The sequence below is a fragment of the Austrofundulus limnaeus genome, unplaced genomic scaffold (genome assembly GCF_001266775.1).
Source record: "Austrofundulus limnaeus strain Quisiro unplaced genomic scaffold, Austrofundulus_limnaeus-1.0 Scaffold263, whole genome shotgun sequence".
NCBI classification, from domain to species: domain Eukaryota; kingdom Metazoa; phylum Chordata; class Actinopteri; order Cyprinodontiformes; family Rivulidae; genus Austrofundulus; species Austrofundulus limnaeus.
Window position 1 is genome coordinate 653,425 of NW_013952665.1, and position 15,902 is coordinate 669,326.

Consider the following 15,902-nt stretch of genomic DNA (forward strand, 5'->3'; position numbering starts at 1 on the left):
TACAAAGTCCTTCAGCATCAGTATATATTTATATACAGAAATGCTTTAGCCCCCAAGGCTTTATTCGCTTATATTCCAGTTGAATGGGAACAAAATAGGTCATGATTCACCACTCATCTTATGGAGGGGGGCGTTTTTTAGCCAAGCAGATGATGGTGGAAGCAATGCAGCAAAGCATAAAATGATAATCTTATCAGATCCGATCAAATGTTGGTGTGTGGCGTCTCTAGCCTGAACACGAAGAGGGGGGCGGGGGCGTTTCGACAGCTAGCTAAAAAAAGATAAACAAACCGATGATAGCTAACGAGGCAGGACATGCTTTAATTTCTAGCTTGAAACGAGGTAAAAGTCCAAGTTGGCTTTAGTAGAAACTTGTGAGGCAGCAGAAGTGTTCCTACAAGCTGCAGACCCGTTTACCCCACATCGCAACCCGATACTGCTACCTAGTCCACCCGAACAGGTGATGATGACTAACCCGTGCTGGCAGGCGGTGTATTTATATCCTCCCCCTCCCTCCTCAGAGACACTATCCCCCCGATTTACTGCAGCAGCGTGGCCCCTGGGTGTCTGTACGGGCCGGGGGGGTCCTGGTTCACTTACCTCTATCCATTTCTGTGCCTCCTGGCAGGCTGGCTCGGGATGACTCGGATCCATCGGCTCCCGTGGCGGGGCACTACTCGGGAAATTTCCACACGCAGCGGGGCTAGCCATATGCTGGCAAACCGTCCAACCGGCCCCGGAGTCACTCGGACAGTGGCAAAACGGAGATATATGCGGTTAAAAAAAAAAAAGGAAAAAGGCAAGAAGCGTCCTTCGAAAGTCTTCCCTCCCCACTCCTCCTCTCTTTGCTTCTGCAACTCCACGCGCAGGCTTGTTTGTATCACGAAGCTCCCTCCTCCTCCTCGTGCTCAGCAAACCGTATGGCGCACACCGAGAAGCTGCTTCTGGCGACGCTGCAACACGAACCAGGCGCTTAAAATATCGATTCATGAACTGTGGGGGAGTCTAGCTCCTCTCACCCCCGTACCAGCCAGTCACCGCTGCTGCCGCGCGCATCTCAGAGCCGTGCGCGCGCGGACAGGAATCTCTGCGGGGGGAGAGCTGCAGAGGATGTCCTGTTATATCACAGGGGAAATAATTCGCTTTTCACATCCATTGACTGGACTGCCCATACAATTATGAATTTATATTTTCAAATCTGTCAAATCATTTGTTCTTTTAGCGTTTGTTTTACTGATACAACTACCTGCCAAGTTACAGCAGTATTAAGAAGCATTTTTTGGCTGCAATCACAAAACTAAGTTCCAGTTTACACCATTCTTCACCAAACTGCTCCAGCCCTGAGATACTGCACATGAATCAGGATTTAAGTTCATAATGGCACATTCAATTGTCCCGTTCAAACTAAAATCTAAACTGGGGAATTGATAAATGGTGGCGAGCTGAATTAAAACCAATATTTCTACAGGTAAGAAATAGGACTATTAGGATAAATTATAAATAGGACAGTAGGACTTAAAACAGAAACACGAACACATGAACAAGTTAAAAATCTGATCCAGAAGCACACAACACTTGAACATTTAATATTTGCTTTATTTAAATCCCCCATTACTGTGCTCCAGCAACACAGGATTAGCAAAGTGCAAAAAAGGTAAACAGTTTGAACACAGATGTAGCAGATAGCCAACAATCCAACATACAAAAGCACTTCAGATGAAACATGTTTTACAGATTCTGTGCTTGCCTGTTTTATCGACAATTTAAATGAAAGTCCCAAATAAAGTGCTTTTTACCTGGAAAAAAAAAAAACATTGAACAATGCAAAGAAAAGTCAAGTTTTCACAGAAAAATATAAAGTATCACCCAAGAAAACCCACTCAGAACATTAAAGCAAATTAAATACAACTTACCCTACAAAAAAATAAAATAAAATAAAATCTTTGGATTCTTTGGAGAACATCCAGTTGTAATGAACCCAAAAACAAAGCAGCTGAAGGCATGCAGAGAAACAACTTTTAACTTATGTTTCTCATTTGTTGGCACAAAAGGTATTACAGCAGTCTGAGTGACACATGTTCAAATAATGTAAGACAGTAATGTTTTCACAGCAGAACGGTGAAATCACATGAAACAGTGTTTAAGTGTCAGCAAAACAAAATGGTTTGGATTTTATTTTTTTATGAGCTCAAGTTAAAGACAACTGTGTTGGAGGTGAAATCTTTTATAGTGCATAGTGCCAGCATTTGGATGTGCACATAGATCGATTTTCTATGAGTTTAAAACGTTTCAGAACATTGTGGTTTACAATTAACTGATTTAGACATCTGGCAAATATTTAACACTGACAAAAAGCCACCGCAGAGAAACGGACTTCATCTTTCTCTCGTTCCATGAATCCACGGCACACTTTGGCTGCATCCTGAAAGCAATAAAAAGACAAAAATTAGGTTAACATACATTGAAATGTGTGGGCTGGAAAATTACAATCTAACCTAACCCTGAGATAGAAATTTTCCTTACATTTCAAGTGTGATTTTTGTATTTATTTATTTTTTGTTTATAATTTTTTTAAATGAATTAAACTATATAAAAATGGCTTAATAAATAAAATGGATCATGTTCTATTTGCAACAGTTTTGCCAAATTGTAATTATGACTGGTAATATTTAAAATTAAGTTCTCAGTCAAATGTCTCATCCAAAAAAAGTCTTAAAACAATTGTATAATTAGAAACTATTATCAATTTCATGGAACTGCAGTTTTCAGTGACAGCATATTGTGATAACATCTGGCTTTAAGATCCAATAAGTCCACATGTTATTGTTTACTCATCTTTAAAATTAGGTAAATTGTAATTTGAGTTGACAATTCAAAAAGGCATGGCGTAAAAAAAATTAAAACTAAATATGATTCATCTCCAGTGGTGTGTCAGTGTAGTCTTTGTTAGAAAGTTAATTCAGTACTCAGACTTCCTCTGCACAGTTGAGTAGTTGCTAATAGTTTGAAAAACTGAAGCAGGAAACCACATTACTAATATATCAATACTCATAATTTGATAAAAACTACAGTTCAGCCTTCCCCCCCCTTACTTTTGCCAGATATAAGGTGCAGCATCTATGGCACTTTATAACTATCGGTGCAACAACACATGTATCTAAAATAAAATCTAAAAAAGTTATTAAAAATGTCAAATTATTCAAAATAAATCCTAATTTATTTTTTATTAGTAAAGTAGTAAAAAATATTTTTTGGGGGCAGAAATTTTTTTTATGGGGCCAAAATATTTTTGGGGGGCCAGAATAAAGTCATACTGTAATTTGTTGTGAGTTCATGCATAGTGTTGGTTTTGTTCTTTGAGCAAGGTGATGTTCATGCACGGCTCATTTTATACACCAGTAAAAAAAAAAAATCTACCCATCTTGAATTTTGGGTGGGGGGGGATCACATTTATTTATAACTAAAAAGGGTTCAGTGAATGCGCATATGAAACTGGTGGGTTCGGTACCTCAAAAAAAGTTTAAGAACCACTGCTCTAGGTAATGTGCACTTGTATCGAGCAATACAGGTGTTCTAAATTTATTTTACCATCTTGTTTTCAGAAGATGAATTATTGGATCTACGTTCGACTACTCCATCGAGGCTGCATTGTCGAGCGCAGATCCATGGAGAAACTTGCCGTTTCAGCAACATTTAATTTAAAAACTACGTCTGAGGTTATACAAATGTTCATAATCAATTTCAATAAATTACAAGTCAAGGGCATGGAAATTTGTCTTTTTTTGTATCTAAAAAAATATTGAACTGTGACACTAAAGTATCGAACCAAACCGTGAATTTTCTGCATCGTTGAATCCCTATTCAAAACCACATAAGTTTTACACATGATGTCAACGAATGGTCTTAACATAACTTACAGCAACAAAGGACTCCTCTTTGGTCGCTCCATGGTTCACTGGTCCATTCATTTTTCCATCTTCAACACAAAATACAAGGCTTTTAGGAATCGTAAATGTGAAAAAAAAAAATCTATATGCAAGTCAATAAAGGGGGCCTGCTTACCAAATTCATAAAGTTGTCCATTTACATTGACAAAGGCAATGAAGTGAAAGTTGACTTTGTCAGGTTCAGGCTGTAAAAACATAAAACTGAATTTTATAAAAAGGAATTAAAGTAGTTGACTCCAAAAAATGTGGTTTAAAATGCATTTTTAATATTGTATGCGTCAACTTATATTAGCTGTAAAAAACATTTATTCTTAGAAGATGCAGTAATTTACAATTGTCAAAATGAGTACATGTACAGCAGGTAAATGAATAAGTCAGACTCATACTAAAGCAACCAAGCTTGATGTGATATCAAATGTCAGCCAAAGATGTAATCCAACAGTGTCCTACCCGGCACTCTCCTTCCTTTGCAACTTCATTGTGAGCCTCACAGATCGCCTAGAGATGTGGAAAAATAATTAACGCTAAAATATATTGTAATTTACTTGTAAAGAAGCAGTGCAACATGGGAAAGGTCACTAATTTAAAAAGATGTAAAGCTCCATTTACAAGTTCAAAATATCCCATTCCTAAGAAGAATTTTAAAGAGCATGGCGCCCTCAGGTGGCTAAGAGCTTCACAGGTTATCAGATTCTACAAATTTAGAAACGTTATGAATTGTTTAATGTTTTTTTTTTATGCTAATCATTGATTTAGTCATTACACAAGTCTGTTCAGACACCAAATCCACATTTTAGTCTTTGTGGTACGGCATGTTATTAAAATATTAAAATGAAATAACAAATTCATTTTTTTTAAACCTAAACCATATTTTCTTATTAACAATGTACCTCGTTGTTCTCCAGACATTTAGCACGATCGTCAGCAGACATGTTGGCAGTCTCTTTCAAAAAGGCATTCAAGACAGAGTCACCATCTGAAAACAAAAATTAGCTTTGTTATTAAAAGGTCATTTATATTTTGGTCTTTCACACCTAATATCTGCATTATTTATTCAACTACTTTAGGTCAGTGGCATCAGCTTAAGTTTCCTCTGAAGGATTAGTCAATAAGTAACTTGTTTATTTTACGGGTGTTTAGCCATTTTGAGCCTAATGACAGTCACCTTTTTCCTGGTACAGTTTGGTGCAAAATAAATATCAACTTTTGAAGTTTAATGCAAACATAATGAAACTATTTTTAATTTTAAATGTAATGAATGATCATGTCAAACTTCACCTAATTTATGAGCTTAATTTTCTATGAATATTTAGTGACAAATTTCAAATTGTGAACACACACACACACACCACAGTTCTACTATATTACATTTTACAAATTTACCACTAAAGTTGTAAGAGTTGCACTCACCAAAAGACAGTTTATCCTTATTGTTGGCCACGGCGTGCACCAGGGCGATGGTGCCACAAGAATTGGCTGCAGTCTGCTTCAGGAAGTAAACATCAGAGCCTCCTGAAACCTTGTCTGCCTGCTGAGCTCTGAAAGACTCATGCTAACACACACACACACACTTTTATGAGGTCATTGTATTGATTTTCTATTCATCTCTGTAGCTTAACTCAGCGTTAAAGCTAACTTAGCCCTAAACTCAACCCCAAAATGACATTTGTCTACCATATTAGGACTGGTTGATCCCCATAATAAAAACCACCAGTCCTGACAGGTGATTACAGCAGAAAAGGGTCCTAAAAGTTAACAAAAACCAAGTAAACAAAACAAAATTGCCCACCTATCCACACAGTCTGCAGCTAATTCAGCCATTTGGAAACTGAATCGCTTTCATCACAGATCACAAAAGATTAAACATAAAAATTTACTAGGTAAACATCAGCTTTATTTACATCAGTATCAATGAGTTTCATCCCTGTCTCACACATTAAGAAGCATGAAGTATCTGCTGATTCATTTCCTCACCACCCTCCATCTCTTGATCCCTATCCTCTTCACACCCCACCTTGACGCCATCTCTTTTCCCTGCAGCCATCCCCACAGAGACCTCTGAAATGATTACCTGTTGAGTGAGGGGGAAGAGAAGCATCAAGGCACAACACGGTTTGGGTACAGCAGAGAGCTGATCATCCTCCAACCCCAGCAAGTCAACACAGCGCCAGCCACCCACGCCAAGCTTGCTCGTCATCTGAAAAACACACATTTCCAAGTCAACAACTGATCCAGAAAAAAAAAGACAAAGATAAAAGAGAGATGTTTTGAGGCCGATTAAAGATGCTAGGTTCCAGTCAGACCACACCCTGTGGTCCAGACAAGACGGGAAGCGATAGGGATGCTACTATCCCGCCCTTCTTTGATTCGAACGCACCTACACGTTTTACTCGCTTTAATCTCGTAATTTTATTTTTTTTAAACTATGAACATTACACGGGAATATCAAAGAATTACACTTACATGCTACTTATAGTGGCGGGTCGGCATGGTACCTTTCCCTCGTTCATTGTCTTCACTAAGTTTAGCTAACTTACCTTACAGATCAGATGCATTTAGTTAGCACTAATTTCAAATACTCGATACCCACCTTGTTCAGCATCTGAAACGATAACAAAAACAAGTAAGTTTACTGCCTTTAAAGGCGTTACGTTATTAATGTCGCTATCTTCCCCACCTCGGGGTTGATTTCCATCGGAGTCCACTCCATTTTTGATTATTTGCTCTTTTTTTTTTCTTGCTAAGTTCGGAAAAGACTTTGCAGGATAAGCACGTACAAGACAGCTTTGGATTTTAGGAGTTGTGTCGGTCGACGCACGCGACGCAGCTGCACTTTATTCTCCGGATCGTACCACTTGGGTGTAAACACGGGGGGGTGTGGACATCAGATGCATCTGGTTTAGAAAAATCCTTTAAATAATTTAGACGTCAAATTTCTGTTTTGAACACGCTTAACTAAAAGAAACAAAAAAATTCAACCAATTCTTATTTTAAAATGTAAACACAAAAGAAATACCACCGCTCAAAACGCAAGGAGTTTTATCGACTGAGACGCTGAAGAGGGGAGAATGATCTAGAAGAGGGAATGGCGGGCTATTTAAATTCAAAACACTATATATATANATATATAGATTTATGTACAGGTGCCAACTTCAACATAGAAATAGAAAAAATCTAGGTTATGATCAGTCCTCCATTCAAACATCCAGGAAAAATAAATACTTTCAGATCTTCAGTAGTTAAAAAAAAGTTTTAAAAATTACAGTGTCACTGAAAGTAATTATCTTAAAGTAGGTCAACTATCTAATATTATGGAAGACCGGGGACAGTTGCAAGACTTTTTGCATTTGACTCTGTTACTCAGAGATGGTTTGAATTAGACAAACCAAATTTTAATACAATAAACATCTGTCTGTTAATAGTCAAAACCATTTATAGATGATTAAAGCATGTACATTCTTCACATTATGCATTTGAGAATGAAAAGTCAGGTGTTGCAACTGACCCTGGGGCCAGGGGCAGTTGCTACATTGTTTGGGGGTGGTTGCAACATATTATTAATACAAAATACTTCACTGTAAATAAAAGTTTTATAATTTTATGTTTATATTATTGCTAAATTAATAAAACCAGTAAGTTATAATGATATTACAGTGTTATCTATTTATTCTTTTGATCAAATGACGAATATAGATTTGACTTGACGAGTAGACCTTATATACAGATGTAAAATACTCAAATTGATATAAAATACAGTTGGCTTTTAGAGACAATGTTAATAGAACAACTTGTGAGGCAATTAACTTTTGTTTTGCCTATTGTCACTGTACGTCTACTACATTATGCAAAATTTATATTGAAAGAAACTGGGATTTTAAAACCATTGTTGAAAACAACAACTGCAGAAAATACATCTTAAACACTTTTATGTTTTAAACTATAAAAATGTCATGAATACCCAAAACCCTTTTAAGTGTAAACTTAGATTCAACATCTTAATATCATCTGTATGTGCTCTGCTTTTATATGGATTTATGGTATGTGGACAGCTGCAACAGTTGCTGCAACTGTCCCCCTTCCTGTCAGCCATGATAAAACCTCATGTGTTAGCTAAATAAGCTGATCTGGATACATATTAACTATATTAGTTAAAAGTCAACACATCACTTGTTTAAACCATACAAGTTTGAGTTGGATCACAAAAACAGTGACAAAAGTGTAACAAAAATAAAGCTGGGCAATACTTCAAAAACAGTTGTTTTTTTTTTTTCAAATAAATCCTGGAGCAGTTTTTGAAACTGTTTACTTTTTCTTTGCAAGGTTGGGCATCTAACTGAGCATGTACAGTGTGAGTGTCATCACTCTAGCTTGTTTCTGTTTGGAGAAAAATGACGTGTTGCAACCGTCCCTTGTCGCTACTTCCCCGGTCTCCCTTACCATTCTATTCACTGTTGGATACCTCTAATGATCTTATGGTTCACTGTCAGACAGGAGGAACAGGGATGGAGGGTTAATTTTTAGATTTTATATTTGCTCTTTTCGTAACATAATGATACTCTGTATAATAGAATTGATAAAAAATGAATTTAAAACTCAGTTTCATTTGTCATTTCATTACACACACTTAAAATTTCTACTTTTAAATCAGTGAGTCTTAATTCCTTTAACATTCTTGAGTTAGAATTTTTGTCTTTCAAGCTTTATGGGACAATTTGTTAGTTTGATTTACATACGCATACAAAAGGTTTTAACACTTATCTATTTGGATACAAAAACAGAAAAATAAAGCAACATGCTGCATTTTCGTGTGCTTTAATGGATCAGGCATCTGATTTTCCTTTTGTTTTCTTTAATGTTAGTTTAATCTCTTCTGTCAGTCTTCACCTGACTAATCATTTTTTTACACATATGCAGGAGAGAATAATTTTTGTCACAAAACATGTCTGGTCCTTCCAATTGATGGCACTAGGATGAAGAAAAATCAGTGCAGATGGTGAAACAGCAGCTCTCATTTTAAGACATATTTTTTATTTTTCAGAATATTTACCATCTCTTAATATGATGTATTGCTTGTGAGATTCTCCTGCCATACCTTTGAGTATTGCATTATTTGACAAAATAAGAATAATTTAAATATCTAAAAATGTGCTGACATAAAACACTTTTCAATAAATAAATATCTAAAGCCAAGTATTAATAGAATATGGTTTTTAACTGTGCGTGTTTAATTAGATATCAGAATGAGAATTATAGTTATTTGTCAATTTGTTGAAGATGTCTCTCCATGAGTAGAGTAATGCAAGAATACAACCCTAGGGGGCATCAATGTTGATGGTTCAGAAGTGACCATTTCTGTCTGAGGCTTTCTGGCAGAGGGCATCTGTATTTTCAATGTCTACTGTTTCAGTGTCAGAAAAAACAAAAATTTGTTTTTCAATCAGATTTTGAGCCACAATTGCATGTGTACATCACCTTAACACTTTCATGTCTCTTCACATTTTATTTTGTTTACACTAGTTTGGAAAAAAAGTAATGTAAGTTTGCACTCTGTACCTTATACGTGTATTTTCAGAACACTCTTTGTTTGAGTAGTTCTCCTGTCCTTAAGTTAAGTGGTGACTTATTGGCATGAAGATTCTCAACATGTCAAACCAAACAAAATGACCCGTGTTCATGATAGGAGCAACACAAATCAGATTTGTTCATTTCTGTGCTGGCATTTATTATTGTGAAGCGTTTGAGTGTTCTCTGCTCATACCATAGATTCCAGTTCTGTTCATAGTGTTGTATTTATGTTTCTAGTTTAATTCAGGTTTGGTTTTAATGCCCACCACCAAACAGATAAATAGCAGCCATTATGCTCAAGCTTTCTATTTCATAAATTTTGCAGTATAGGGCAGTTATGATTTGAGACACGAGGCTACGTACTTTCCTTCATTTATCAAACCATGATTTCCGATATGAAATTCCTCCTGTGGAAATAAGTGCCTGCTGAGCACAGTGCTTTAAGAGCCAGAGATCTGAGGCAGAGACTAAAACAAACAAAATGTTACATTTAATACTTATCAGGTGGTGGGAAAAAATGACTCCAGGCAAAATTAATGTTGCTCCATCTGCTGGAGATATATCTGCTTGCACGTTTGTCTATTAAATCTTATTGTCATTATTGGAGTTGGGATGTTTTCTATTAGTTCTCCCACACAATGTGACAAAACATGCACCAGTGCAGCTTTAAACAAACACGAGAACATCCCTCATGCTTTTGGTTATCCTGAAATGTGCAATTTAACAGCTGTGTCCAAAACTGGAGTTTGGGACTGTGGGTTGTGAAACAATAATTGAGTGGTTTAGAGATAATTTCCAATAAAATAAAATACAATAAAATTAAATAACAAATTAATTAATGACACTAGCTCCCTTTGAAGCAATGCATATTTTCTGCAAGCTTGATTTGTTGAGTAGCCCATCCGTAAAACTGACTGACAAAAAGTCATAGTGTTTTTTGCTATGGTCAGTTAACTGTGAAGGCCATCTTAAAAGGAAGCTGACTCCAAAATCTAATTGGATGTATGTCCTATGATTACTTTCTGAAAATTTTATTAAAATCCCTCCATGACCTAGCTATTTTGCTAAAAGACAGACAAACAAAAAGGCAAATGTATGGAAGCCCATTTCCGCCACCCTGATAAAAAAAATAAAACTTGTATCTCATAATTATGACTTAGCTATCTCATAATTATGAGATAGTATCTCAAAATTATGACTTAGCTATCTCATACACTCACCGGCCACTTTTTTAGGTACACCACGCTAGTAACGGGTTGGACCCCCTTTTGCCTTCAGAACTGCCTCAATTCTTCGTGGCATAGATTCAACAAGGTGCTGGAAGCATTCCTCAGAGATTTTGGTCCATATTGACATGATGGCATCACACAGTTGCCGCAGATTTGTCAGCTGCACATCCATGATGCRAATCTCCCGTTCCACCACATCCCAAAGATGCTCTATTGGATTGAGATCTGGTGACTGTGGAGGCCATTTGAGTACAGTGAACTCATTGTCATGTTCAAGAAACCAGTCTGAGATGATTCCAGCTTTATGACATGGCGCATTATCCTGATGAAAGTAGCCATCAGATGTTGGGTACATTGTGGTCATAAAGGGATGGACATGGTCAGCAACAATACTCAGGTAGGCTGTGGCGTTGCAACGATGCTCAGTTGGTATCAAGGGGCCCAAAGAGTGCCAAGAAAAGATTCCCCACACCATGACACCACCACCASCAGCCTGAACCGTTGATACAAGGCAGGATGGATCCATGCTTTCATGTTGTTGATGCCAAATCTGACCCTACCATCCGAATGTCGCAGCAGAAATCGAGACTCATCAGACCAGGCAACGTTTTTCCAATCTTCTCTTGTCCAATTTCGATGAGCTTGTGCAAATTGTAGCCTCAGTTTCCTGTTCTTAGCTGAAAGGAGTGGCACCCGGTGTGGTCTTCTGCTGCTGAAGCCCATCTGCCTCAAAGTTCGACATGTTGTGTGTTCAGAGATGCTCTTCTGCCTACCTTGGTTGTAACGGGTGGTTATTTGAGTCACTGTTGCCTTTTTATCAGCTCGAACCAGTCTGCCCATTCTCCTCTGACCTCTGGCATCAACAAGGCATTTCCGCCCACAGGACTGCCGCTCACTGGATGTTTTTTCTTTTTCGGACCATTCTCTGTAAACCCTAGAGATGGTTGTGCGTAAAAATCCCAGTAGATCAGCAGTTTCTGAAATACTCAGACCAGCCCTTCTGGCACCAACAACCATGCCACGTTCAAAGGCACTCAAATCACCGTTCTTCCCCATACTGATGCTCGGTTTGAACTGCAGGAGATTGTCTTGACCATGTCTACATGCCTAAATGCACTGAGTTRCHGCCATGTGATTGGCTGATTAGAAATTAAGTGTTAACGAGCAGTTGGACAGGTGTACCTAATAAAGTGGCCGGTGAGTGTAATTATGAGATAGCTAAGTCATAATTATGAGATACAAGTTTTATTTATTTTTTATCAGGGTGGCGGAAATGGGCTTCCATACAAGTAATTACATGTAACATAGACTTAATTTGTGCTGTCCTGGTCGCTTTAAATGTAATAATTAAAATAGTTAAACTTGTCATATTTTACATACATTTAGTCTACATTAGTCTATTTAGTCTGGTATTTTTTGCAGCTCGGATCGAAAACAGCATTTCCCAGAATGCTTTAGGTGGAGCTGCGCGTCAGACGAACCCGGGTGGGGCACTGCCACGCGCCCACACTCACGCGCACCAACAATCCATCATAAAGTGGGTTGTTTTTCCTCCGCCCATCTCTTTTCCTCGTCGCTTCTCTCGCTGCAACACCGGGACTCTCAGTTTCTTCTTCAGCTCACCGAGCTTCGTCTGACGGCTGCAGCTCATCGGTAAGTTCCCGGTCAGGACTCTGGGCGTGGGCCGCATCCCGCCAGGTGAGGGCGGCGGGCACGGCGGACCCTCGTCTCGGGGCCGCTGGCGACAAAACATCTGTTCCGGGAGAAGTTCTAGAGCCAGCTCCCACCCACCCCGAGGAGACGGAACAACTTGAAACTTAGTTAAAAGTCGACAAGAGACGAATTTAATAATGTTTTAAACAAATGTCAAGCGAAAGTTTTGGCTTTTTAGTGGAATAACAGATGTATTTATCTTTTAACAGATTTCCTTCCTGTTTGAGAAAACAAAACATCCAAGACTGAAAAGATGGTAAGTTTATGTTAGCTACAGCTTTGGTAGTTATTTAAAAGAAATGCTGTAATTAAGCCAAAACAGACGGTTTTTGACAACAACAACAACAAAAAAAAACTTTTTGAAGATGTCTTCATTCAAATCCGTTATTTCTGACTCACTTTAAACTCAAAGGCAAACGCCCACCAGACTCATTCTTACGTAATACTTGTCATAATTTATTTCACCTTCCAGTATAAAGTAATTCACTCATTTTTTACATTGTTAATTTTTTAGGACACTTTAATAGACTAGTCAGTAATCTTCTTTAAACATACTTATATGAAAAATATATGTTGTCATACTTTAAGATGAGAAGAACTTGAGTTCTTGAAGTGATTTAAATGCATCTTGTGAATGGCTAAAGTTTTATCAGATTTTTGTGTGTATGTAGGGTGTGTCTGCGCATGCCCACACAGCAGCAGCAGAGATGTTTAGTTTGGGGAAGTTTAGTGGATGACTCATGTGGGCTCTTTTCCATTCAGGGTGGGCCTCATTTCCACGTCTGGCCTCAAGTTTAAAGCCTCCCTCTCTTAAAGAGGGTCTGGTCTGTTTCTCTTCATCAGGGTGGAGTTGAGATAATAGAATAAATCAAAACAATCATTCATGATAAACTTTTTGGGAGGATGTATATATTTATGACATTATGGATAAATTGAAGCTGTTTACACACATTTTACAGCTTTTACACTCAACTTTACAACCTTGTGGTTGCTTATTCCTGGCACAGCCTTTGGGAAACTTTCTTCCATGTGTTTTCCAGATCCCCTTCTTAAAGTGATGGTTCAGATCTTTTAAAAAAGGCTGTGAACAGTTAATGTCTTACCTGCTGTAGATGGCTCTTTGATCAACCTTAATTTGAAGAAATAGTTTGTTCCTGATTGGATTTATGAACTAACATCTAGTCAAAGCAGGACCAAAGTGGTTTCCTGCATTTCTAATACCAAAATATCTGCTAGAATAATCGCACACAATCAGTTTGCTAGCTGTGTAAAGGTTGATCATTTCGTAAAAGTTATTTTCTTTAGAAAAACATCTGGATATGATTTATGAACAGGATTTCAAATGTGTCAAAGCAGTTGTTAGAAGAGGTACCTGTAACTTAAATTTATTGCTGTATTTTGTTATGCTTATTTGTTTTAAACAGTCTGTACACCTGTTTAGAGTTTTTCTTCTTATGATGACATATTTAGGGTTTTATAATAACCTTTTAATTTGACAGATGCACTCCTTTTTGTTCTGGGAGTACACACTGTAGTAGCAGTAAAACCGGTTTTACGGCAGTAACGTAAGACACTCTGCTCTCTTACAACCGTGACGATTGTGTTCGCTCTCCATGGTAAATGGCGTCTAAACGCAACAGGGAGAATGACGCTCTGTGCAGCAGCTGCCTGTGTTTACATTTGGGGAGGGTCTGATAGATTTTGAACCTGGTGTCAGACGTTCCTGTGGAAGCCATTGGCTTTTGTTGTGAAATGATTTTCTCTCAGATTTGATTTAGTGTGATTACAGAGAAGCAAAGCTTGCTGACATTCTTGGCGTTCCTTCCTGCAGAAACAAAATCCTCCTTGTTAACGCCAACTGTTTTTTTTCCCTTCTGATGTCTTTTTTTTCTGCCAGATTATTGATTTTTATCAGGGTTCCAGAAAAATCCCTGTAAACGTCTGTCTCCCTTCTCTTTAATTTAACTGAGCTCTGCATTCTGAATGTCGCCACATTGTCTTTAGTTCAAAATGATCGAAGTTACCAAGTCTGTCATTAAGTTTATATGTTTATTATGTCATCAAAGTTGATGCAGTTTTTTTGTTTTGTTTTTAGCACAAGAAACTAAAATCCCTTTTTATGTTTATATGTCTACTTAATGATCTAACTATAAAAAATAAAAAGTATATTCCATATAAAGTAAATGCTCGTGTAACATCTTTGTACTTAATAAAAATGGTATGTGTCTTAAAGCCTGTAAAAATGAAAAAACTTTGAATCTTATGGCAATCTTTGTGTTTTTATTTGCTGTTGTGTATTTATTGTGAAAGAGCAGTCGATTTTCCTTGCAAATAAGGGAACGCAGATTTGACTATTGGCGAGACGACACAATAAAGTGCCACAAAAGGTGGAACTCCAGGAAGTTGTTGCTCTGCTGGTATTTTGAAATGAAATAAAAAATTTTTTGTTGTTGTTGTTGTTTGCAGGCCAGCAGAGGAACTGTTAAAGCAAGTCCCAACTTCAACGCCAGTGCAGATGCCCAGGTGCTGCACAAGGCCATGAAAGGGCTGGGTAAGAGTTTTGTGTTTGTCTAATGTTGGGCACTACGACTCCTGCAGACCAGCGAGTGTTTCCAGGAACTCCTCTTTGTGCAGCGGCGCAGTAATTACTGCCACACACAGCATGAAGTCACAAACAGGTGGCCAGAGGTGAAATATGAGGTGTGCCCATTCAGACCTGCTGATTTTGACTTTAAGCACAGTTTATGTGGTTTAAATGGCTTAAACAACGTGCGGCTTGTTTTGTAACCTGAGACACATGTGGGAAAGGTGAGTGCAGCATGGATGTGTCATCATGGTGTCTGTGGCCTTTAGGGACCGATGAGGACGCCATCCTGCAGCTGCTGACTGCTCGTAGCAATGCCCAGAGGCAGGAGATCAAGACCGCCTACAAGACTCTGTTTGGAAAGGTCAGACTGCAAAGCATAAACTCCACGTGTCTTCATGCTGTTTAGGTTTTTAGATAGCTTAAAATAAAACAAAAAAAAAGTCACATTTTAATCAAGTTATCAAATCAATAAATTAGCAACAGGATATATCAGATCCTATAAACAGTTGTTCAAATGATGAAACTAACAAAAACAGCTGAAAGAGTTATTATCTTACCTGTTGTAGACAGCTCTGTGTGGACTCTCATTCAGAATACTGTGTCTTCATGTCAGGATCTGATACATGACCTGAAGGGAGAGCTGGGTGGGAAATTCGAGACTTTGATTGTGGCTCTTATGACTCCCCCGCTTGCTTATGACGTGTCGTCGCTTCACCATGCCATCAAGGTAAGCACCGCGGTGAACAGACGTGACGCTGAATAAAACCTGTGACATACTTGTGAAGGTTTGAAGTTTATTTATTTCAATCATGAATTGAAATATGAGGATAAAACAGCAAGTCATCCAATACTAAAAAAAAA

The 15,902-nt window shown here is 37.9% G+C and overlaps 3 protein-coding genes across 5 annotated transcripts in view; 1 reads left to right on the top strand and 2 right to left on the bottom strand.

Annotated features, from left to right (window-relative positions):
• LOC106526178 (LIM and calponin homology domains-containing protein 1) overlaps positions 1 to 1,042 on the bottom strand; it is a 30,738-nt gene extending 29,696 nt beyond the window's left edge. For all 3 annotated transcript variants that reach the window (XM_014020697.1, XM_014020698.1, XM_014020696.1), the window contains exon 1: positions 601 to 1,042. In XM_014020697.1, coding sequence (XP_013876151.1) covers positions 601 to 711 — 111 coding nt within the window. In that variant the 5' untranslated portion in view covers positions 712 to 1,042. The remainder of the gene's footprint in view (positions 1 to 600) is intronic.
• A 533-nt stretch (positions 1,043 to 1,575) lies between these two features.
• uchl1 (ubiquitin carboxyl-terminal esterase L1 (ubiquitin thiolesterase)) lies at positions 1,576 to 6,787 on the bottom strand. Its single transcript, XM_014020700.1, has 9 exons — positions 6,625 to 6,787; positions 6,538 to 6,549; positions 6,019 to 6,144; positions 5,358 to 5,499; positions 4,838 to 4,923; positions 4,398 to 4,445; positions 4,063 to 4,132; positions 3,918 to 3,976; positions 1,576 to 2,422 (listed from the first exon to the last, which is right to left on the bottom strand). Exons 1-9 carry the CDS (start codon positions 6,655 to 6,657, stop codon positions 2,339 to 2,341), a joined length of 660 nt encoding a protein of 219 aa, XP_013876154.1. The 5' UTR covers positions 6,658 to 6,787; the 3' UTR covers positions 1,576 to 2,338.
• Positions 6,788 to 12,240: 5,453 nt separating this feature from the next.
• Positions 12,241 to 15,902, top strand: part of anxa5b (annexin A5b) — a gene marked incomplete in the record, with an annotated part of 6,611 nt that continues 2,949 nt past the window's right edge. Inside the window, 5 exon segments of the mRNA XM_014020702.1 lie at positions 12,241 to 12,394; positions 12,664 to 12,710; positions 14,921 to 15,005; positions 15,308 to 15,402; positions 15,655 to 15,768. Of these exon segments, the coding sequence (XP_013876156.1) occupies positions 12,708 to 12,710; positions 14,921 to 15,005; positions 15,308 to 15,402; positions 15,655 to 15,768 (297 nt within the window).

Coding starts and splice junctions, on each gene's coding strand:
- uchl1 (XM_014020700.1), bottom strand. CDS start 6,657: ATGGAGTGGACTCCGATGGAAATCAACCCCGAG. Junction 4,924..5,357: donor TAAGGATAAACTGTCTTTTG/GTGAGTGCAACT, acceptor TTTTGTTTTCAG/ATGGTGACTCTGTCTTGAAT. Junction 3,977..4,062: donor TGGACAACTTTATGAATTTG/GTAAGCAGGCCC, acceptor TTTGTGTTGAAG/ATGGAAAAATGAATGGACCA.